At 37.8% G+C, this 25700-nt stretch overlaps 1 protein-coding gene across 7 annotated transcripts in view; it reads right to left on the reverse strand.

Annotated features, from left to right (window-relative positions):
* The window catches only part of LOC120624181 (partitioning defective 3 homolog), an 83879-nt gene that overhangs the window by 12121 nt on the left and 46058 nt on the right, over positions 1-25700 (reverse strand). For 5 of the 7 annotated variants that reach the window (XM_039890546.1, XM_039890548.1, XM_039890547.1 and 2 more), the window contains 17 exons: positions 20888-21088; positions 15770-15925; positions 14338-14519; positions 13782-13901; positions 13129-13220; positions 11877-12067; positions 10479-10649; positions 9353-9616; positions 8780-8955; positions 7407-7558; positions 6370-6910; positions 5518-5675; positions 4334-4459; positions 2838-2958; positions 1533-1688; positions 573-675; positions 331-398 (listed from right to left, as the gene is read on the reverse strand). In XM_039890546.1, coding sequence (XP_039746480.1) covers positions 331-398; positions 573-675; positions 1533-1688; positions 2838-2958; positions 4334-4459; positions 5518-5675; positions 6370-6910; positions 7407-7558; positions 8780-8955; positions 9353-9616; positions 10479-10649; positions 11877-12067; positions 13129-13220; positions 13782-13901; positions 14338-14519; positions 15770-15925; positions 20888-21088 — 2978 coding nt within the window. Of the gene's footprint in view, positions 1-330; positions 399-572; positions 676-1532; positions 1689-2837; positions 2959-4333; positions 4460-5517; positions 5676-6369; positions 6911-7406; positions 7559-8779; positions 8956-9352; positions 9617-10478; positions 10650-11876; positions 12068-13128; positions 13221-13781; positions 13902-14337; positions 14520-15769; positions 15926-20887; positions 21089-24717; positions 25140-25700 lie in introns of those variants that run through there. The other 2 variants (XM_039890550.1, XM_039890552.1) reach the window with 2 other exon arrangements.

Genomic DNA, 25700 nt, shown 5'->3' on the forward strand with positions numbered 1-25700 from the left:
CGCTGGTTTACTGATGCGGGGTCCCAAAGTGCTGGCCCAAACCGAAAATAAAATGATACTAGCGGACCCGTGCGACTTCGTCCGCAAAAGAGTTACCTTCAAAATATAGGCATATGTAGTAGTTATTTATAGATAAAACACGAATAAAATTACATTTTCTAAAAATGAATATTAGCTAGATCGATTTATCGCCCCCGAAACCCCGTGTATACTAAATTTCATGAAAATCGTTGGAGCTCATTCCGAGATTCCAATTTATATATATATATATATACAAGAATTGCTCGTCTAAAGATATAAGATAATATGGTAAAGATTAGCAATACTCACTTGAGATTTTGTTGGATCTCCTCATAATTAACATAATGTCCGGTTGGACCCCAGGCGCTGTCCATTGCCTGTATAAAAGATAACTAGATTAGTATAGAGTAAAGATAGTCCGTTAAAGATTTAATGGTCAAGGCGAACGTCGTGAGGATACCTGCATGCCTAAGAGTTCTCCTGAGAGAGAGTACTCTATAGAAGATATGTCTCTTTCTCTTTTTCCTACTGTCAATCTCTTGCGCATTTACCTGAGGTGCGGGTGCAGTGCGTCCGTGCGAGCGCGGTCCACTTCTTCTCTCCGATCGCGAATTTCTCTCCGAGCTGCCTTGTCTCTGTGATCGATTCTCCTCCCTATACAAAACAAATACAAAACATAAAGTTGTTTGATTTAATCCATACCTAATAATATTTATAAAATGCGAAAGTATGTTTGTTTGATTATTATGAAAATTAAGGTTAATTTGCCATATGCGGGATGCATTCTCAACAACAATTCTCAACATCTCCTGAGGATGCGAAACGTGCGTAGAGGGTACATTGCCGAGGATCTGTTTGGTGTGGAGTAAACGGATTGAAAAAATTATAAATTACACCATACAGATTCTCCTGCTGTTCGCGGAGTATAGCAAATTAAGCTTAATTTTCATAATATATTATGGATTTCCGCAAAGTAACGCCTGCTTCTATCCAATATTTGTTTGATTGTCTTTACTTTATGCCCTAGCTTAGCAACCGATCTACTTTTTGGCATAGAGTCAGTAGAATAACAGAGGCTACTTTCTATCCCAGGAAAACAAAAATTTCCACGGGATATGTACAAAACGGTTATAAATGCGGATTAAAGCAACCAATCTACTTTTTGGCATAGGATATATATTGAATTATTGGAGTTAGTAGAAATAACGGGGTAATATGGCTACTTTTTATTAATATTTGTATGAGCTATTTGTAGTATGGCATATTTTGTTTCCGTAATTATATTAGCTTCTTTCAGTAAAAGTTGTCTCGTGGAGATCGCTTTAATCGCTTTTTTTAAATTAGTTTTTTTTGTATTTCCATTTTTTATTGTTTTTATTAATTAATTGAGTGCAATAAAGAATGTATCTATCGATAGGAAAATAAACGGTTCTAGCGGGATCTGTACACCGTTAAAAACGCGAAAAAAAGAGCTGGCAACAGGTAGTTTAAGTATAAATAAATAAGTGTACCTGGCGGGCAGTGCGGGCTCTGACTCTTCTATCCGCTCGTCGATTCTGCTGTGTCTCTCCAATACGTCTCGCGATATCGACTTCTCGGACGACCTCCCCGGCTGCGAGCGTCCGTACAAATCGGACTCGGTCTTTTTGTTACTCGGCTTGCCGATTCTGCGCAGAGGTAGGAGTTTTTTTTCATAAATTATTAACTGACGGAAGAAAAGGATGGTCCACTTGATGGTAAGTCGAAAACTATGGCCTATAAACTGAGCAATACTTTGCATAGACCACATCCTGTAATGTGCCAGCCTGTGTCCATCAACCTGAGGCATAGGTGTTAAACCTCATGTGCCCGTAATTTTGACCAAGACGAAAAAGGAGGTGCCGGGTTCGATTCCCGGTAGGGACCATTTGGGAATTTATAATTTCTGAATTTTATTGTGTCTGGTCTGGTGGGAGGCTTTGGCCGTGGCTAGTTACCACCCTACCGACAAAGAGCTGCCGCTAAGCGATTTAGTGTTCCGTGAAGTGATTGGGGTATGGCTACTATATTCCTTAACAGGTTAGCCCACTACCATCCTATTCTGCATCATGACTTACTACCAGGTGAGATTGCACTCAAGGGCTAACTTGTAGCGAGATAAAAGAAATACACCGGCAACCGCGCCCTTCAGAACAGAGCACAGCTTTGCAAAAATGCAGCTTTGCGGCAAATTAATATCTGGCGGTACAAATTAGTACTTAATTCCCTGGACGAGCTTCTTAAACATAAATCTTTTTACTAAAATATACTTTAAAAAAATGTACAACTCTCTTCTCCCATGAAACGAGTGCCTAAACATGACCTTGAAATTTAACTCCCAGTATATTTAAATTTATATCGGTATTTGTGTAGTTAATATGTAAATGTAGTATGTATGTTCATGTAAGTTTATTTTAATTTTCGGTAACATACTTTATGCACCATCCACTTTCCACTTTTTTATCGGCTTCGTACGCTCAGGTTGCCTTTAAAAGATCACTTTTAGGGATAAGGCTGCCTTTGCAACCTAGCACTAAGTACTATTACTGTTTTCCTTGTATTTTTCCTATTGTGTTGTGTTGCAATAAAGTTTTTCTAGTCTATTCCCACTCCTATACTAAGTTCTAACTGAATTATTAACCTTAAGACACAAGTAGCGAAATGTATAGCTTGTTAATCACACATTTAACGAGATGTCTCCAGAAAGTTGCCCTTTAAATATTGCCCCAAACTAAGTTGCAGTTAAAAACATATTGTTTAAATAGAATACAGTTATTGTAACAAACTGTGTTTCTAACCTGAACATAGTAGACAAAGATTTGAGTAGCGAAGGCTTTTTGTGTGAGAGTGAAGACTGTTGCGGGGAGCCTCGTACAATTTCGGGCGCAGTGTTGTCATCCGTCAGCCAGTGCTTTAAAGCTGTGAAATAAAATCGTTAATTAAATATAAATGTATATTGTAACTATTCATAATCAAGTTTGTAATACAAAAATCATTTGCTTTTCAATCAATTTCACTAATGCCCGTTTTCACCAACGCAATGCGTAAGTAAGTAACACCTAACCTAAGGAGATTACTAGGCCAACATTTACCATTACCATTTTACCAATCGATTTTCACGAGGCATTTCATAATAAAAATTCAATTTCAAATTTCTTTATTCTTAATTTTCTACCACACTTATGAAGCGTTCATACATATATGTTTACATAATTATAAGGGGATGGTGATAACTTCGTTCCTATAAACCTAAAGCTACGAGGATTCAAAATGCGCCCTGGTCTAAGAAGAGCCAACAACAAACAGCCGGGTATTTTTTTGTTATCCCCATCTCATAGTCAATTAATATAAAGATATGAAGTTAGAGCAATTCATACTTAGCTTTTTTGGTCGTTTAACCTTACTCAACTTGTTTACCTGCCACGAGTCATCGTTTTGTTATTATTATATTATATTTTTTTCATCTGTTATTCTAGTTATATTACATCAGTTTACGAGTTCCTTAACTAAACATTATTTTTTTCTCCGAGCATTATCTAAATCATTAGGCATCATATTTAAGCATTTTCTAGATTTAGTTAAAACGGGTATTAAACGAGTAACGTTAGATATTATGAAAATTAAGCTTAATTTGCTATACCTACTCCACGAAAAGCAGGAGAATCTGTATGTTATATGTAGCAGTATAAGTCTTAGCAATTATTAATTGTTAAGTCAAAATCTCCTTAGGATGCTCCGTTTTCGGAGCGAAACGTGCGTAGAGAGTACATTGCCGATCTGTTTGGTGTTGATCATAAAGATTAAATAAATTATAAATTACACGAATATAGCAAATTAAGCTTAATTTTCATAATAATCATGGCATTCCCCTAAGTAACGCCAATGAGTAACGTTAGATCAATTTTACTTTGACGAGACGGAGTTTAATACTCGAGAACGACTACTCGATTCCGAGCGAGCAAATATTATACTAAGGCTACTGGTTCGACGTGGTGTTATGTTGTGCTGCTGTGTAAACTAAGCTGTTATCTTGCTGTCATTTTCTTTCATTGTCTGACTCTGAAACTCTTCCATCAGATCTATATAAAATTTTAATGAAGACATTTCAAAATAAACACCTTTAGAACATAAAAACAACTTTGCAAATCCTTCATTAAATAACGGAGTCATTCATGCCCGAACATATATTTCATTGTTATCAGTTTTCGTATAGGGAACGATGGGGCTTGACATTACTATTCTTAAGAAAAGTCCCGATTTAAATGAAGAACGATATTGAATAAAATTTACTTACGTGGGTGAGCCCTCGCGTATATTGGTTCGTTCCGGATCGGTTTCCTTTGAGTTTCCTGGATGGCGGTTTGAAGAGATTCTAAGCTTGATGATTTCCGCATTCCCAGCGCTGGTCCGACTTGCATCGCTACAACAACAGATTCTCACGTAAATTACCTATCTGTACCGCTACAAACTCTCAAATATATATTTTGAGTTCTGCCCAAACATTTAGTAAAAACAGCGATAAGTTACTCTCTTTTTCAATAAAGCAAGCTTATTTTTGCGTTTGCTAAAATGTTTTTTGTATTCTTAATAATGGAATATCATGACAATTCCTTATACTTATATCAAAATAATCCTGAGCCTGAGCCTTCCAAAAAATGCCAGGAACAATCACAGTGAGGTGAAAAAAGAGAAACGCGACAAAACTCTCTTATTTTCTTCAATAAGTCATAGGGTAATGTTTTTTTTTTTTTTTTATTACTCTAAAAGTTAGGCCTTGACTGCAATCTCACCTGGTGGTGAGTGATGATGCAGTCTAAGATGGTAGCGGGCTAACCTGTTTGGGATTATGACAATTATATTAACGCATACCCCTAATCGGTTTCCACGCGACATATCGCGACATACCGGAACGCTCTAATCGGTTTCCACACGACATCATACCGGAACGCTAAATCACATAGGGGCACGTTTTTGTAGGTACCTACAAGCCGCTATATACACTACTGTTACATGTGAGGTCAATATTTGTGGAGCTTTTCGTGACAGGGCTCGTCTGAGGAACTACTACAGCTATGTTTATTTCTGCCACCAAGAAGAATTTCTGTGTACCGGTCTGATGTGGTTGCCGGTGTAATTACAGGGACACGAGCCTTTACGCCTATGCCTCAGATTGATGGACACACGGTTGCCCATTGTAGGAAGAAGAGTGAGAAGAAGAAACACTTTATTGCACGTATAACATACAGTATATTGCATGTACACAATGTAGACATGTAAAAGCGGCCTTATTGCTGCAAGCAATCTCTTACAGGCAACCTTTGTAGATAGGACTTACAGCAAGAGAACGAAAGTTAGGAAGTGTTCTTGCGAAGTTTTGGACTGTTTGTAAGCGATGGCTTTCCATTTCAGGTGGGCCATCCTCTTGACCAGTCAAATATTACTATATATAAAAGCATTTCCTGCAAAAAAGGAACATACCATTTATAGCTTTGGTCTCCTTGATCTTGCGATAAGTGCCAGTCGCGCGCGCATCTAGCGCCGCATGTCTCTTCTCTGACATCGAGCGCCGCCCCACCGCGTCTCTGCTGAATGCACCCCCGCCGCTCTCACTGCCGGATTCACCCGCTGTGCTACCCCTATATATAAAGCTTTTCTTAAATACATTTATTTTAGCCAGCCAAGCATCATCAACAATGAGCTTCTCATCAGTTTCTCAACTGGCCCTTCAGTTCTGTCTCTGGCCCCATGTGTTCTGATTGCTTCTGATTTTTTTATGTCCCCTGTCTGCGTTGGGGGTCTTACTACAAAAACTTCAGGCTTACTGGAAAACCTTAGGAACCCAACGTCTATCGGCCGGTAAACACGAAAGATTCTTTCAAAAATAACCAGATGTAGGGTATATTGTTTGGCTCATAATAACTAAGCATTCCACAATCCCGCAACCTTTTGAGAGATGGCCAGGAACAAACCACCACAGCCGAAATATTGTAAGAATTCAAATATAATACAAGCTTAATTTTATATAACTGAGATCTTCTTTAATACGTTCTCCAGCAAATTACGCTCTAACGAAGCATCCGCAGGAGATTATGACCTTACAACACATACTGAAAAGTCAACATCTGAAGATTATAATAAATATAAAAATAGTAATATAAATGAAATCATACAGATTATAGAAAATAAACTTTATGTTCATTTCATATCATGTGTTTCACTTATTAATATCTCATTTAGCGTATTCCGTCAATGAACAAAAGTATTTAGGGTGGCTCGCCTAGGCTTTAAGTGCAACAGCTAGTAATTCATATAGTAAATAAAATTTCTTACCTCGTTCCATAGTCCTCTTCAATAATTACATTGTGATGAGCGGGAGGCGACCGAGCCATATGCACATGTCCCAAATTAGGTCTGTAATGGTGCCCGTTTGCAACTGGAACGTCCAACTGAGTCGCCATATAATAACTTTCATTTCGAAGACCAGTCAACCGATCGATCACTGGATTCCATCCATCGAGTCGACTCCATTCGAAGCTATCTCTTTTACTGTCATGGGGAATCGTATCTTTGTCCCTTTCTAAATATCCTTTACTGTCGTCCGATTGGTTGGAAACCCAACTGTTGTTGTTGTTTATCGTGATTATTGACGCATGTTTTTTCGTACTTCTCACTTCGTGGTTGTCAAAACCATCTTTTTGGTTAGCCTCAAGTTTTTGGTTGTAATTATCTAGCGGTTTGTTTTCTTTGTCGTGGGTTGTGTTATATATGACAGTGTTGAAATTCTGCGAGTTACTGTTTTCGTTAGAGTTTGTCGTATCGTTTCCGTTTGGTGGAGTATCATCTTTCCATCTTGCTAAGCTATCCATACTATCTGTAAAATGAGAAGAATGTTTGCTGATGGAAATTTTGCATTTTTACATAATATAATAATAAATATCTTATGCCAGCCGATTTGTTATATCACTACTAACTCTACTAACAGGGGGAGATTTTGAAACGTGTATCATAAATAATTCTAGCAGCGCTAACCTATTCAACATCCTAGTTCGTTGCAACGTTCGTTGTATCAATATACTTATTAATCATACTAGAAAAGATAGTATATCTCAAGATGTAAGGAAAAATATTATTGTTTGAATAGATAAACATTTTAATAAATATACCAATTAAATGTATCAATTGAGGTAAGCTTAGGAAACCGCTTTCTTTTTATAACAAAAAGTTTATTTATACGGTTAGGGTTGCTTTACCTTTAACCTTATGGTGCTAGTTTTCGAAAAAAACTAATCCATACGAGGCTATTTGAAAGGAATTAATATAAACGTTGTCATACTAGTTATATAACAAGCTAAAGATCAAGTACTTACCAGTCCTCCTCGCTATTGTTAAGGATATGCTGCCGTGAACATTGGGCTTAGAATGCAGTAACGCTCGCCTTAAAGTCTCCATTGCCTCAGCGTTTGATTGCCCCACAAGTGATACACCGTTCACACTTAGCAGCTGGTCGTTTGTGTGTAACCTGTTACAACATACATCAATAAATTATCTCCAATTCCCCCTCTCCACATCTTCCTATCCAGTGTCGTGCAAGGTGACTTCTTCTTCTTGCGGTGACTCACCGACTAGCTAAGGTTGGCAGTCAGCTTCGTAAGTTCTTGTCTATTTTTCGCGAGGCGAAATAATTCTGCTGCACTCGCAAGGTGACTGAAGTAAATTAACGGAAAATGGGCAGCAACGTCCTCTGTGCTTCTACTACCATCTTCTGCGATTACCAACGCTCCCGTTAGGAAAGACCTTTAGTCCAACAGTGGAATCTTCTAGACTATTGATGATGAAAATGATGAATCTCTAGATCTAGCCTTGTTTATAGCAGTAATTGTTGCAGTTTTAGTAAATATGGATACAATCTCAAATAAACACGAAGTATGTATACTTGAATTGAGCCCTATATAATAAGGTTGAGATATTTTATATAAGGTGAAAATATTTGGTTAAGGTCCCACTGGCCAGACAGTTAAGATTAAGTTTAGCCAAGTCAGGATGGGTTGGAAGGTGTCGAATGGCGTGGGTCCGGTTACAAAATTTATTTTCAATGGCTTTTCAATTAGCGTTTTTCTGAATATCACTTTCGCTATATGGATGCGTTTCATCGATTTTTGTTTCATCTATTAAGCCTAAAGTATTTTAATTGCTAACTTTAACGACTACGTATTCGGTATTGAGCCTGCTTTGTGAGCGTGAATGACTGTTATTTGGTTTAAGACTAGTGTTTATATTATCTTATGATAATAAGATATTAGTATCTAGATAAGTCTTCAAGGCAAAATAAAGTAAAGAACGTAGAGGAAGTAAAATACAAAAATGAATTGTATGCTAAACAATGTTTTATGTTAATAAATAATAATAAAATATTTTAATTAGGAAATTTAAACACGAACATCACAAATCACATTACGCTACTTCATTAGAATTACAAGCTACATCTATGGTGTTATTTAATCCCAATCAGAGTAACGTCTCAGCTTAATCCTATAGTAGCGGTTCACTGCTAAAACGCTGATTTTCATCGATTTCCCTTGACATTCCGGACTGGCCTTGATTAATCCGGACCGACCCGTGATGTCTAACCAAACCTGTACCAATTAAATACGTCTTTACGTTTTCGCTGACAATACAAAAAAATAAAACTACTCAGGCATAAATTTATGCTTTCAATGAAATAGAAAGTTATATTCCTTACCTCCCATCTCTGGACGCGGCACCTCCATGCAGCACCGATTTGATGAAGATGCCCAAGTCATGTGGATCCGGCCCAACAGTCACTTTTCCCTTCACACTAATTCCGAGCCCGGCCTTTTCTGAGTCGTAGACTGGCACGTCTAGCCTCATGATCAAGCGATTCCGGAGACCTAGCAGCTGTAAAAACTTAATTCGTTAATGCCAATCAAGTCTACCAAAAAAAGATTTATTTGATGATTTTTTAAATGAGGTACGTATTGCTCTTTCCCGGTAGGGTCGGTTTGCGCGTTCTTTCGGAGTAATTTCAATGTTGCTTACAACTTTGAAAGAATCATGGTCAGATAAATGAAGCTATATTACCAAACTCGTCAACAAATTGAAAGCTTCAGATCTATCAAAAAAACATGGCAGGATAAATAACGATATTGTTACCGAACTCGATAGCCAATTTAAAGCTTTAGAAGTGTGAAAAAAGACGGCCAGATAAATCAAGATTTTCTTAACGAACTCGTCAACGAATTAAAAGCTTCAGGGCTCTGAAAAAAGATGGCCAGATAAATGAAGATTTTCTTACCGAACTCGACGATGAATTTAAAGCTTCCTGTATCGCTGTGTCGATCGACTGGTCCTTTAGCAGGTCATCTTTCGACGAGCTCTTTGGTATCCGTCCCCTCACAGAACTGTTGGAAGTGGGGTTATTCTGGTTGATAGCGTTCACCATATTCGACACGCGGCCGTTCTCGTTTTTGTTGGTTTCTATTGGCTTAGCTTGTATGATGGGCGCCGATCCGATGGACTTTTCTACGTACTTGGTCGGACTCTGTTGAGGTTCTACCCTCTGGAACAAATTTAAATTTAATGATTAAAAAAGCTTTCATTTGTATACATAATTTAATTTTGTAGTAGTGGAGCTTTTTGTGTGCGTAGAGTAAGTACTACTGCTATGCTTATTTCTGCCGCTAAGCAGCAATGCTGTGTTCTGGTCTGAAGGGCGTGCCGTTTTAATTACAGGCATATGAGGCTTAAATGCTTATGGGCCTCATAAGAAGGCTCAGAGTCACTCTGCGGGCGATGGAGAGAGCTCTGCTCGGAGTATCGATCGAATCAGTAATGTGGAGATTCGTAGAAGAACCAGAGTTACCGACATAGCTCAACGAGTCGCGAAGCTTAAGTGGCAATGGGCCGGGCACAAAGTTCGGAGAAAGGATGGACGTTGGGGTCCCAAGATGCTGGAATGGCAGCCCCGAACTGATAAGCGCAGCGTTGGTCGACCCCCAACGAGGTGGACAGACGACATTAAGCGCGTCGCAGGTAGCCGCTGGATCCAAGCGGCACAGAACCGTGGAATTTGGAACTCCCTACAAAAGACCTATGTCCAGCAGTGGACGTCTATGAGGCTTAAAACACCTCAGGTTGATCTGGTGTTACTCTATTTTATAGGTGATGTTTAATAATCAATAGTCCACCTGCTGGACCATCAAATGTATTACAATGAAGAAAAAATACAAAAAAAAAATCAGTCTTCGAAACCACCGCAGCTTGGAACAGTTGGATATTGAATTTTATTTCCACGTATTTTGTATGAAAATTGATTTTTTTTTTTTGCTGCGACAAAGAAAGCCTGGCCCCAGCAGTGGAAGATTTACAGGTCGGACACAATATGTCTGCATTTGTGCTTTATTAAACGGTTATGCGTTTACCTGCGTCCGGTGCGGATGTATGCGTTCGACGACTATGTCGACCGCCGCGTCCGTGGGAGTATTTCGGAGTAGCGTGACCACTTGCTGTTGAGTGAGCCCCGCGACTGGCACCTTGTTGACGGACACCAATCGGTCTCCAGCACGTAACCGACCATCTGTCACTGCAGCACCCTGAATAAAATACAAATGTGGTAAAATTTTACACGAAAGTTGTGAAACCAAAATTTCATTATTAGGTGTACTGCGAATCTCAGTTGAGTACCCTATTTCCAACAGCGTTGTATATGTAACACGTAAATAATTCACTCATATTCATCACCACCTCAACCGGTTGATGGCCACTGCTGGACACAGGTCTTTAGTAGGTAGTTCCAAAATCCACTGTCCTGGGCCGCTTGTCTCCAGCGACTCCCAGAAACTCGTTCGACGTTTACCAGTGCGGGTTACCACTGCAATACATTGGGACACCAACATCCATCGGTTATTCGAGCTTTGCCCACTTAACTTCTACGTACGTATAAGTAGCGGCACGAAAGTCTAGCGGTGACCGTTATTGCGCAAAAGTCGAAAATAAGCTATCATGGGGGAGTAAGCGGGTCGCGGGTAGGGTGTGCGTATTGTTCGCACGCGCTTATTGGCTCTCCAGTCGTATTCCGTCTCCCGTACCGATACGACACACCGCGCACTTCCAGTGTACAGTCGCGTTCTGAATTGTATTGTTATTACTGTTAATTTTTGTTGTTGTTTTCATGAATGATTTTATTTTTCTATTCCATATAAACTTGTTAAAAATTATAGCCTAGATAACAAGAAATCTTTGGAACTTGAAACTCTAAACTATAATAATTACAAACACATATAATCACACTCAAACATGCTACACACAAACACACACATTACAATTAAATATAATAATCATTACTTTATTAATTAATGGTTAAATACTATTTATTAATTAAAGTAATGATTGTTTTGCCTGCGCGACTGTACCCATACGCAGCTATCCCCTCCACGTTTCGTTCAGCGCTAGACTTACTTGCCGCGACTTGTACTGCCACTTAAGCTTCGCGACTCGTTGACCCACGTCGGTAATTCTAGTATCATTCCGGATCTCCTTATTTCTAATTTGGTTACTTGGAGATACTTCCAGCATAGCTCTCTTCATCGCCCTGAGTAATTCTGGATCTTCTCATGGGGTCTATAGGCAGCTTTTGGCTGTCTTTGTTTGACAACCTAATAAAGTAACTAACAAACTTTAGTTTTGGCATAGTCAGTCGTCGAAAGGACGGAGAGTAACATAGGCTTTTTATCCTAGGAAAACAAAGACTTCCTTAGTTAAAACCTTAACGAAAGCGGACGAAAATCGCGCAACATCTAGTGTTTCAATAATTAACTCACCTTTGGCAAAATATTCTTAATGTAAATAGGACAATGTCCTCCGGTGGGGTTGTCCCTCGTGGTGATGGTGAAGCCCAGACCCTTCTCTCCCTTTACCAGCGTCACCGGAACAGTTTGCATGGCGCCCGTTATTGGTTTACTGCTGGGACTGACTGGCACCTCCATGCTTGATATCGCCCTTTCACTATTACCTAGACGTATCACATTTAGATTATAAACTGCCTCGTTGGTCTAGTTAGGTTAGCATTTTTGATCACGGTGATCACGTATCTTGCGACAGGCGTAATTCCGCAACCATTGCTGTCAAACGTCACTTGTCTATTTTCTTTGTATGGAAAAGTGATGTTGGCAGCAGTAATCGCAAGATTTACGCCTGTCGCGAGATACGCAATCGCCTCACAATCACAGCTGACGCTGATCGTTTGGTTTCCGGCTCTGAACAAAAATTGTTAGGTATTGGGTAAGAAATATTCAGAAACAGGCCGGAAGTCTTCTCTCTCTAAAGCACTTTAAGCCGAGCAAATATGTGGCAATAATAGGTATATATATTTTAGTAGTAGTAAATAGAGCTTTTAGCGACGGAGCTCGACGGATGCCACTGTAACAAAAGGCGCATGAGGCCCCAGGTTAATGGACACGGGATGGCACGTTGCAGGACGTGTTCCTTGCATGCCCTGCAAATGTTGCTCTGTTTATAGGGGATATTACTCCACTAACCATTAGGTGTGCCATTCGATTCGTAGGTCAATTAGTAATAAAGAAAAGAAATCGTCGTAGCTCACACATCCTCGAGAGGAGGTAAGCCCCCTCAGCAGTAGGATATTCATGGGCTGAGAATTATCCTGCTCACTCCCCTAAGTAAGTATATTATAATTTCTTTTTCCACGACATTAAGCAGCCTAGAAAATTGACTGTCTCAATTTGGTTAGGAAAAATGAAAATTAGGAGGATTGCGAAATGTATAGCGTTCTTTACACGAAATTCGGTTGGCACAGTGAGCAGCACATCCTGGGTTCTGAGTTGAAGCCCGTGGGTTCGATTCCCACAACTTGAATATGTTTATCAGTGTCTGGATGTTTATCTTTATATAATAAGTATTTATGTGTATTATATTTATGTAAATATTCATCAGCTATCTTAGTACCCATAACACAAGCTACGCTTACTTTGGGGCTAGATCGCGATGTGTGTATTGTCGTAGAATATATATATATATTTTTGATAATCAATAAAAAAAATTGTTGTGAAATACCTGTGGGAAATAAATCAAGCTGCCTTTCTTGCACTGGCTGTACGTTTGCCACATTATTGACTCCTGATACCCATCGCAGCGTTTCTTCCACCCTGCCAATAAATTCACAATAACAATATATTATCTCCGTATAATACTAAATAATGGTCCTTATATTTTGCTATCAACACTGAAACAGCGATGAAGTAAATTTTCAGATCTTTCTGTCCCGAGGATAAGTAACAACTGACTGTGAGATTAGATATAAAGCCTTCTGATTGATGATCGATCCGTCAGTTTTATCTTTGATATGACAATCGTGAAGCATAGTATGGCAAAACAATCGTCCTTTGCCTAAAGACTGTGGGTTAGATAGATTCCTATGGTCCATAATTCGTCATGTTAAACAATGGACGTTCACTGCTGGACATGGGTCGTTTGTAGAGAGTTCCAAATTCCAAGGTCATGTGCCGCTTGGATCCAGCGACTCGTTTGATGTCGTTCGTAAACCTGGATGAGGTTTTTTCAACGCTGCGTTTACCGGTGCGAGGTCGCAATTCCAGCACCTTGGGACCCCAACGTCTATCGGTGCGTGCATTGCCACTTCAGATTCGCGACTCGTCAGATGTTCGCGACTGTGGATGATGCTGAAGATTATCAAAGAGTAAACTTACCGGTTTTGGCCATTCATAGATGGAGTATCTTGCCCTAAAGGTTCTTTTCTTGCATCTCTAGGAAGACTTTTACTGCCGTATATTTGGACTTTATCAGCAGCATCTAACCACACTCCACTCCTGTAATGGAAAAGTGTTCAACTTAAGTACCTGTTTAACTTATTTACAATAACGTATTCTGCATTTTATGGAGTAAAAGAATGTGATAAGTTAGTAGCACATGACGAAATTCAAGGTAGGTGGCATAAAGAAGCCGGGTCCGGGTGCAGACTATGTCCGTGCTACTGCAATTTTTTTAATAGTTAACCTTGCCAATATTATCTATGCGATAGTGTATTTATGTTTGATTATTTGTTTGTTTATCCTACCTTCCCGCCCTAACTAAGCAACGAATCAACTGGATTTTTAGCACAGAGTTAGTAAAATGGTAGGAGAGTAACTTAGGCTTTGGCCCAGGTACAAACGGTTTTCGCGGGATTTGTATAAAAACGGTAATAAACATGGACGAAAATCGCGGGAAACAGATAAAAATCGACGAATCTGATTATTTAGTTACCCTGGTCCAGAAAACTGCATTGACAAACGGTTGGATTGTCTTTGGAAGTGTTGGCCGTGTCGGTCGGGTGTCGGGTCTGGCGGGCGGCCGTCAAGAGGGTGCACTTTGTGCGTCACTCGGCTGCTCACCCCGTCGTCTCGGCATACCACCGCCGCTGACCATCGCTTCGTCTGGTCAGTTACCTGGAACGAAAATGGTCGAGTAAGTGAATGAGCCATACCTAAGGTCATATTATGAATGAATGAATACACTTCTATTGTACACCAGATAAAAATACAAGAAAATTAAAAATAATTAGTTTACATAATGCATATCAATTTGGTGACCTTATCGTTTAATAGCAATCTCCAGGCATACAATGCTGAAAACACAACTCAATACAATACTATGTATGCTAAATGGTTAGGCCTCCTAACTTTTTAGGATTAAAGTGCATTTTACCAATTAAACATCATTTGTTTTAGCGTTGTAGTAAAGCATCGTGATGAAACCTGCATGCCTGAGCGTTCTTCATAATAAATAATAAATAAATAAATAAGTATACTACGACATTACACACATCGCCATCTAGTCCCAAAGTAAGCGTAGCTTGTGTTATGGGTACTAAGATAGCTGATGAATATTTTTTTATGAATATAATACACATAAATACTTACAATATATAGATAAACACCCAGACACTGAAAAACATTCATGTTCATCACACAAACATTTTCCAGTTGTGGGAATCGAACCCACGACCTTGGACTCAGAAAGCAGGGTCGCTGCCAACTGCGCCACTCGGCCGTCAATGTTCTCAAAAAGGTGTTAAGTCTACCAATCTGCTACGGCATCAATCCTTCTCATTCTGAGAGGAGACCCGTGACCTGCAGTGCGCTATTATAATGGGTCACCATTATTAGATAATGTTGAAATCCCATGTAGTCGCAGCCCGGAAACCTACACTGGAGTTCTACAAAAATACTAGTCTTAAGCAGAAATACTCCGAAAAACTATAACTATTAACCTGTCTTTTATATGTAATGACGCATTTTATGGCGAAAGAGAAAAAAAAATTACATATGATTTTCAATCTGCTTTCTGAGCTCAAGGCCGTGGGTTCAATTCCCACTACTGGAAAGTGTTTGTGTGATGAGCACGAATGTTTTTCAGTGTCTGGGTGTTTATATGTATTTATTCTAAGTATTTATGTATATAATTCATAAAAATATTCCTCAGGCATCTTACTACCCATAACACAAGCTACGCTTACTTTGGCGATAAAAGGCGTTGTGTGTATTGTCGTAGTATATTTATTTATTTATTTATAATCTTCATTTTTAGGGATGAAATTATTACTCCTCACAAAATTGTATGCAACAGTGCAAGAAGTCCGGTTGATGACGGTGATGGGGATGACGGTGATTACGGGTGAGGGTATTTGGTTTGTTACCTGTCTCTGCGGCGGTAACGTGTCTTGATGCAACGTAGGCTCGCTCCCTCGCCGCACCTGCAGCCCGTTGGCTCCATCCTCCAGGTCTGCGGCGCCCACCTCCACGCAAGAGTCCGAGTTCGGCACTCGCATGCTGCCACCGACGCCGCCACCCCCCTTCAACAAGATAGATAGATTAGAAGTATAAGTTTTTGTCACAGAGCTCGACCGGTCAGTACTACCACCATGATGATTTCTATTACCAATAAGCATTAATAAGAATTACTATTTTACGGTCTGATAGGCTAGATTGCCGGTGTAATACAGGCACACTCAACACGTACGTCTCAGGTGGATGAACACAGGGGTGGTACTTCGTACAACGAGTTCATTGCATCCCATGCAAAGTGTTGCTCGATTTATCGGTTTATAAGTTGCTTATCTGGTGCATGTGCTAAATAAGCAACCAATCAACTGGATTTTTAGCACAGAGTTAGTCGAGAGGACGGAGAGTAACTTAGGCTTTGACCCAGGAATTACAGTTACGGGCTTAGATATGATAGATACGGGCAGCTGATAACACAATGCGCATGCGCAACATCAGGAAGTCGACTGATTTGCGTGTGCCGAACAGAAAATGTCAAAATCTGGGGGCTAACCTTCACTAGCTGCTGTGCCTCAGGAATAACTACTTCGGTGAGTGCGCTAAGGAACTCTTCAACTTAATCGGATTAATAAGGTAGGTAGGTACTCCAAGCAAGACTACTCTTACCTACGCAGCACTCTAAAGTACCGGTCAGCGGTTAAACTATTTCAATCAGATATTGTGATTAAATTCATCGCCCGCAAAATTATTTGTGGTTGATGACAACCACTACATTTGCCCTACTTCCCAAGCATTCTTTCACGATATCAAGATATCTACGTACTTTTGAAGTCTATGGTACTTATCAACCACTCCACGCCAGGTAATACAATTTTAATGGGACTAGGTACATCCCGAGCGTACACCTTCTGATTGCTGTTTTACGCTAAACGGTGTTCTTTCACATGAAAAAAATCCTTACGAGTATAAATGCGAACGTGTGTTTGTTTATTTGTTTGTTCGTCCACGCCTACGTCCACGCCCTTACTAGGCTAAGCTTATCCAGATATAACCTAAATGGTTACCGGCCCTAAAAATATCTTTTGTACATTTCCTGTAAGCTATTTCTATGGAAAACTTATCTAAATCCCGCGGGAATGTTTCTGGAGTCCTTCTCAGATACTAATGAAAGTGCTAAATTTCATCAACATCGGTGCAGCAAACAAACGCACACATTATGCATATTTTTTTTTTATTTCCCAAGATAGTCCTTGACACCGATCACCAATCAAGTGATACAGTCTGAGCTGATAGAGCCTCCCACCAGAGAAAATTCAAAAAAATTCAGAATTGCCCCTGCTGAAAATCGATCACGAGATCTCTCACCTTAAACCGTAGCGTTAACCGCTGCACCAGATGGGTGTATATACTATTAGTACTCTAGTATGCAAAATAAATTTACTAGGTATACCTACCGTTTTAAAGCGAAGTCGAATAAAAGCGATACAGTTGATAGGTATTTCGAGCAAACTTACCCTGAACTAACAAAGGCTTCTATTTATCGCGGAAAATTCAAAAGCTCCTTCAGAAAAAACATACCTATACCTACTGCTAGAGCACTCTCACTTTTTTATTACTCTCTGGACGCAACACTCTAGTCCACGCAAAAGGAAATCGCACACAGAAACTTCGTATTAAGTAAATAAAACGAGTAATAAATGAAAGTTAAGTAAGAAATGTTTAATGAAGTCTGAAATATGTAACTTAGTGAAAATACAACACGCTGTTTTCTACGGAGTTGTTTAAATAAATTAACAAAGACAGGGGATTAGTAAACAAAAGAAGTTTAAAATAATTACCTTTTCAGATTTTGTCCCCCACAAACAGTTTGAAAAGCACTGTCCCATTTTTAAATTACACACGAACAAATTTATTTGCTTTCTTTTCGAAGACATGTCGCGAAATGAAATTTTAATATTATCTTGTTAATTAAAATTGATGCACCACACGCCAACATGTCGCGACAAGTTTTCCCAGTTTTCCTGGAGTGTTATTCTGCTTATCTATGGACGATAGTCTAAGAATGTAGAATTTGTAATTCGAATTCCCGCGCGAGTCGATGTCATTCTTTTTTTTTTAATATACGTAACTACATCAGTGTGAAGACTTTCATGTATGCAGCCTTTCAAACTGAACGGGAAACGTTTTTTCGCCCTAAAGTTTTAAAGTGCTAATTTGCCGAAAATGGTTCTTAAAATTTTAATGTATTTACCCGAAATTATTTTAAATTAATACAAAATTACTACTTAATTAAAATTAAATATATACCTATTTAAGTGCTGCAAACCATAAAAAAAAATACTCAAACAATATTCTACTTTATAAATTTATAAATAGGGTTATGTAAATTAACTAATTGTTATTTAAATGGTGGTTTCGTCTTTGTGGTTAATTGACTGGCACTCAGAATCCACTCTACTCTCATTATGGAGGGTAGAGGTAAGGAGAGTGTACTTATATGGGAGAAAAGTTGAAAAAGTGTCCAGTTGTATGCGCTAAATAACAGTTCAAAAATCCTCCACAATGGCGCTGGTGGATGCACAGGGTATGGTGTGAATGTAGCAATCGTAGATGAATTGAAGTATGCCGAGTTAAAAAATTTAATGTCATTATCGACTAAAGTAGTTAATTATTGAGAATTTCAACAACTTACGTTGTACAAAATATTGTGGTTAATATACCTTACTTCCTTGTTTATTTTTCAAGCCTACTCTAACAATATTTATATTTGGCGCTTCTTTTAAGAGTTACCTTGATGCAAATGTGGCGCCATCCTAATTTAATACATTTTGACGACACTTTTTCATATACACAGATGATCCTCCTTACCTCTACCCTCCATAACTCTCATGCTGAACTAGGGCAAGTCTTTTGACTTTTTTTATTTGACACATTAGCGGTGGATCAGATCGGATAGACGATCTGTTTACGGTCGGCAAAAGTTGAATGAAAATCATGGTTTAGCGGCCAAAAAATTACATGGTTAAAGTTAACTCAATGTGTCGTGTAATTTGAAAATGGAACGATCTTTTACTCCGAAACAAACAGGTATCTAATCGTTGACAGAGAAGTAAATAGACGAATGGTTGGCGTGCCGCTTGTGAGACAGAGCATATTTGAGAAGTGTTGCCATACATTTTTTTTTACCCCGATTCTAAGGTCTCAGATTTCAGGTCTTCTACCACACTTGTATCTGTTTATTACTTTACTGTTGGTATCTGTTTATTACTATTTGTTCCATATATTATTTATTTATTTATTTCCAACTTACGACTAGTTTTACAGGAATTTTCCTAATGCACTAGCGTAGATACTTATGCCTACCTACATACTAAACTTTATCAGTGTAGCAAAATGTATGCATATTCATTCAACATCATTTTACAATTTAACAATCATTGTTCTATCTTGTGTGAGATGAAAGCGGAGCGGGTAGCTTCCAGGCAACTTTGTCATTAACATTATAAATCTATATACATATATACAAACTAAAGATAATTTTATAGTAGGCTAATAAACAAAAAGTGTCATAATTATATCATCCAGCATATCTCCATACAATGAAAACTCAAAAGCTAAATTATTCACTGACCAGTGTTGGAAAAGCGTTAGGATACAGAACCGTTAGCTTGTTCTTTTTAATGACCATATTTTTATGAAAGTGTTTACTGCAAATCTTTGAACTCTTTTTGGGTGTCCAATTAGTGCGACCTGTGGATTCAACCCATAGCAACAATAAATTATGGACCGTAGGAAAACTGGAACAAAATATTTTAAACATAATTTTTAATTATAGTTGGGAGATTCGTTTCTCCGCATAGTATAGTTTTAAGTTTACTTTTCTGTTCATGAAAATGGTCAAAGACTATCTTCGATGGATTCCGAAATATTTCGAGGAGTATAAAAAAAAATTAGCTTTAGACTTTACAACGTGGTGCTTGCATATTTGTTGGAGTCAACAAGTGTTTTTCTTACAGTTCCACCAAATAAATTTATTCTCTAATACATCAACATCGTATCATACATCCATGGAATTAAATTTATGATTATTGACACATAACTTGAAATTCTATAATTTTAATAAATTAAACTGCGCAGTTTGGGCAATTTTCATGTTGAATGTAGGCAACACTGCACTCTATTATACTTTAGGTTATGTATGATTAAAATTAGCATAAAACCTTATAAACGATCTATTTTCTATTGCAAATTGTGTTGTATATTATAGAAATATAATAAACGATAATTATTTATACTTTTAGCAAATCAAAAGTATTGTACTTACGAGTGGAACGACAAATCCGGAAATTTACGTTCACTATCACTTTTACATCCTAAAACACTGCACCGAAACATGTTTTCGTAGAAATTCTTCACGGAAGCTGGTTATTAACAATGTCAAATTAGTTAGGTCTGTATTTTTGTGATCACAATCCGTTTATCTCGAATTTCTTACTAATAAAAGTATCTCTTACTAATAAAACGATGGCTAACTGTCAAACTTGTTTCGCAAAGTGCTTTGCTAATCCATGAAAAAACCGGCGCGCGGTATGAGACAAAAGACCCTATCGCTTTATCTCGTTTATTTACAAGACGTATACATAAGTTGATCTCTTACTTGTATGAATGCGACGGATGCTATCCATTTGTCTATTTACCTCTCTGTCTACGTATCTAATACAGTTAAAGTTTTATTTGAATTCCGAACTGGCTTTCCAATAAAAAGATGTTTAATGAAAAAAAAAAAACCAATGAACACTTTAACGCGGGTTTTTTTTTAATTTTTATTCGTTGTTTGTCATAAATTTGGAAAGTTATTGTATTTTTAAATAAAAAGTTCTGCCTACGTAAAATTTAGTTTTATTTCCGTATATTATTTGAGAAACGTACTATACAACACTTGGCCACAACTAGGTATTGATGGACTTACCTATTACACATTATTTTTTTTTCTGGCCGCTGTGCATTAATTTACTATACCTATAGCAACTTACTCGAAACATATCGGGGGAGGCGGTGCCGGCAGAGGATCCGCTGGCGCCATCTGCTGGTGCAGGTCTTGTGGGCGCTTGGTTCGTGCACTCTGCCGTCAGAGTCTCGCGGTCATCCGCCACGTCGCGCACGCGGTCGTCGGGGTCTAAGATACCGCCGGAGCTGGCGCGTAGTGCCCGCACGCCGACCCATGTCTCCGGACCCTGGAATTTAAAAAAAAAACATTTAGTTGTCTGTTATATGTATGATCGATATTTTCTATGGAATTATGCAGTATTATTTTGGAATTTGGCAAACCGCAATTCCCAGAGGCTCGCGGAAGAGTATAATATAAGTTAAATAGCTAAGTTAAGTGCTAAGTATAGTTTATAAAGTAGAGAAGAAATAAAAAGCGAATTTAGAGCAAGCCATATTTTATAACAAAGATACATATAACATACAAACAATACGATTTAAAAAGTATTACAAAAACTATTCCTGAGGCTCAGATAAAATGAGCCGCAGAAATAGATATGTATTTGACAGCAAGGCTGTAAAGTTATTATACAATGTTAAAGTACATACTTCAATTCAGTATGTAGTAAAAGAAGCAAGTCATTATAGAAGAAAGAGAACAAAACATTTTTTATTTGGTATATTATTGGTTAAGTTATATTTAATCTAATCAAATATTGAATTTACTACCTAGTAAATGTATATATAGTTTAACCTCTTCACTTACAAATTATTACCCAAAGGTTGACTAATTACTTATTCGAATTTCGTAAAGATAATTTTGCGTAAAGTGTTTTAACTACCTTTATCATACTTTTATCATCACAGTTAGTGACTGCAGTTACTGAAGCATAAATTATACATGATTAGCACACTTTGAGCCAGTACCTACCCGTTAAATGCCTTTTTATGCAAAGATAGATTACTACAATATTTGAAAAAACAATCTGCCAATTGTAAATTTTACGGATAGGTATTTAGTTTAAAACTTTTGCGTCTTCAGACAAATATTATTAAGTATTATATTATTTGTCTGGTTAAACGAATCCCTACTTTTATCCTCGAGATAGAGGATCGTGATTTTTGTATGAAACCGGTAATAGCCAAGTGGTTGATGCTTCGGCCGTCCTCCCTTTCTATGCACCTCTAACTTTTCACGTTTATGTGCGTAGTAATAATTACTTGCTTAAACGGTGACGGAAAACATCCTAAAAAACTTGTATACTTGAGAGTTATGCATAACGTTCTTATAAGCGTGTGAAGTCTATCAATCCGCACTTGGCCAGCGTGGTAGACATTTTGACCTCAACGTTTCTCGTTTGTAGTAGTGGATTTGCTATTAGTTGATATTGATGAGGATTTTAAATCGACTTCAAAAAAGCAAAAGGTTATCAATTCGTTTGTATTTTTTTTTATATTAGTTAATGAAGTTGGAAAATTATTTTTTGGTTTGAAATTGTATCCTTACCAAGTGGTCCCATTTTCATAAGGTCAAAATCTATTTGAGGTACTCTGTAGACATCAAGGAAACTTTTCAGGTATTAGGTATATCGATTTGATATTTTTTTTACATTTTTGTCTGTGATTGGTGGAGTAATAATTTGGTCAAGATTTGATGATGTTGACCACGGATGGCCACCGGAATTACATAATAATAAGAAGGTATAACCCAGGTTGCAATTAGATTATGGTATATTGTTTATAAGCAATCTATACCGGTCAATATACAGGAGCTGATGGCGAAGTGCCGGTATATTGACCTCCTTCGGCCTTCGTCTTGGGGTATTTTGTAAAAGGTTACAATATTGCTATTCAAGTTAGATGACTGCAAACCTATCCACTAAAAAGCGCGTTTTTTTTTACTACTTAATAACTCTGGAGAAAATATTTATTTCTTGCTATTTAGTTGTTTTAACAAAGTCGATTTTTTATTTGCTAAATTATTTTAAGTCAATTTATAGCAAACATTTATGTATCCTAACTGTACCTATGAACTATGAAGGCTAACGTGTGAAAAATGTCATTGTTTGTTAGTTTAACGAATTTTTGTTTTTCTTCACTTAAAGGAATTTATCACGGCACTTGTTGAGTTCAGTCTCGGCCACGAACGTTCCCACGCGATATTTGCGCCTTTCAATCTATTCATTGAAACGCTGCATGAACACTTGGGTTTTATATAGGTACATGATGGTAGATATAGTGGTGTTTTGTCCGATTGTCTGTTTGTTCGCAAGCCTTTGTATGACTGTCAGCCTTGCTCCGCATCGAATAGCGACAATAGTGGAGCTCGAACAGATTATCGTCAAAGCAAAAAATGAGAACTGTGCAAGTACCTATAATACCTATCATTGTAATTTTTTTGCCTCTGATTTCCGAGTAGGTAAGTACATAATTGCGCTTTATAATCTTGATTTCCAATGCCACTAATGCTTCAGTCATTGTAATAAAAGGAAAATTTATTTTTAGGTTTCAGTGTCTTACACTTCCCCATAGTAAATACAGAGTAACTCAGGCGTTGGACAACGCAACGTATAAATATAACAAAGAGAGAAACAGGCAGATACACGGAAACAGAATAAATAAATTTTTAGTGCAGTTGACTCATCATCATCATATCAACCCATTCCCGGCCCACAAGAGACGGGTAACGCCGCAGTCTACCACGCTGGCCCAGTGCGAATTGGTAGACTTCACAAACCTATGAGAACATTATGGAGAACTCTCAGGCATGCAGTAAGGTTTCCCCACAATGTTTTCCTGAGTTTTATGAGTTAAAATTTTAATAAAATTTATGAGTATAACGCTTCATAAGTGTCTGTGATAGGCCTGCGTGAATAAATATTTTTTGAATATGGAATTTAAGGGTCAGAAGCGATCTGCAGTTATCTACATCTGGCTTCTACAGAAGTTACTAACATTAGTACAGGAAAATTCTCTAAAGGCCGATCTACCCAATATTGGAGCAAGTTAGACAACAGTGTCATACATACCAATAATCGTGAAGAGGTTGCATGTAAATAATTTTACCGAACATGCTTATGGATTCTTTGCACGTAGCTACTTTTCTTTGAAAACGTATGAAGCTATTCTTAATTATTATGTACGAGACTCCTTTTAATGAAAACTGGTATCAAGGGAATAACTATGGGATTGTGCAACTGACTAAGCCTAAACTGGCTAAAGGGAAATGGTGTAAGGCGCCGTTGCGATGTTCATAGATATCGAAAAGGGGTATCATAGATGGTGGAATAACACTATTTTTATTTTTTTTATAATTAATAGTTAATGGTTAATTTAATCATTTTATATGAATTACATAATTTTACGGAGCACAAAGGGTTACTGAAAGCAGCGCCACTCACACATGAGGAAAAGAGGAAATTAAAATTTAAAAAAAAACTTGTATTATCTACTCTAGCATAACCATATCACGACAATCTTGAGCTAGCGCCTATTAAGCAAAAGTCGCATTAAAAAGATGTCAGTGGATAACTGAGTGCGAATCAATTAAAAAAAAACTCTAACAACGAATTATTAGAACAAAGATTTTTTGTGCGGTTAAATTATCTCTTTTCTGTACACAGTTTGTTAGTAGTAGATGCCGAAACCTTAACCAATTAAATGCCTCACAAAAGTCGTGCATTTCATGAAGAGTAAAATTGCACTTTGCAGCATACCATGACTATTATTTTGGCGGATATCAAATATTTCAAAAGCCGGGACGTGAGTTGGGCGACATTTAAATCCCCCGAAAACAAAATCAATATCGCTTACATACATTGCACTTGTGCGAAGCCGGGGCGGGTAACTTGTTATATATAAAATAAATAGGTCGTACCCAGCTAACTGTTCTCTTTTCCCGTTCCTTGCTGGCCAATCGAGCCCGTTTCTTTAACCGAGGCGGTGGCACCGGCGTTGCCGCACACTCATCCATCATGTAAACACTTACACATTTTCACATTTCACTACATAGTTCTGGCTCAGTAATTTCGATTTCACTAGCTTCTTTTTAAAAAGCGGTAAAACGAATTGTTTTGACACATTATCTTCGAATTTTGCACTGAATAACACAGATTTTAAAAACTCGTAAAAATCACATATTTACGACTCTTAGAATTTTATTTTCTTCACATACTTTGACTGTTTTTTCCAGTCGCCAGGCAATGTGTCCAATGTCCACTATGCAATTGCATTTAAAATAGTATTATAAATTCGGTGTATTAAGATATACCCTTGTTAGTGCATACGATACTACTATAGCGACGCAATGACCAATGAATGTTCCGGTTTTAATAACCTCTCCCTTTTGTAAGTCGATTAAAAACTTATTGATATATTTAAACAAATAATAGCTGTTTAAAAATGTGATGCCTACAGTTTTTTTACAATTTTGCCCTAAAGTTCAAATTTCATTTCTAATAAGTTATTAATATTGTTTTAATACCTATAAAGCTTGGTTCTTCAAACCGATGTGTAAAAGTTTAGGTTCTGAAGTGTTGAATAGTATAGTTTCGTTCCTTCCTAAAATTTTAGAACTTACAGAAGCGGTTCTACCGCTTCAGAACCGCTTCTGTAAGTTGTGAAATTTTAGAAATATTATACCTACTAATTGTAAGGTTTCAATTGAGGGTTTCACTAGTTACTTCGGCAGTGACATTAAGTCGTTCTTTACAACATTGTTGAAGACGTCGAGTTTTTACTAATAATGCCAAACAATTCACAGAAGGAGAAGTAAATACATTTTCATTTTACTTGGTGGGGGGGGGGGGGGGGGTTTGGTAAAACCAAGAATTTATACGCACTGTCATGGTTGGCAACTTG

The sequence above is a fragment of the Pararge aegeria genome, chromosome 6, assembly GCF_905163445.1.
Source record: "Pararge aegeria chromosome 6, ilParAegt1.1, whole genome shotgun sequence".
Classification (NCBI taxonomy): Eukaryota; Metazoa; Arthropoda; class Insecta; order Lepidoptera; family Nymphalidae; genus Pararge; species Pararge aegeria.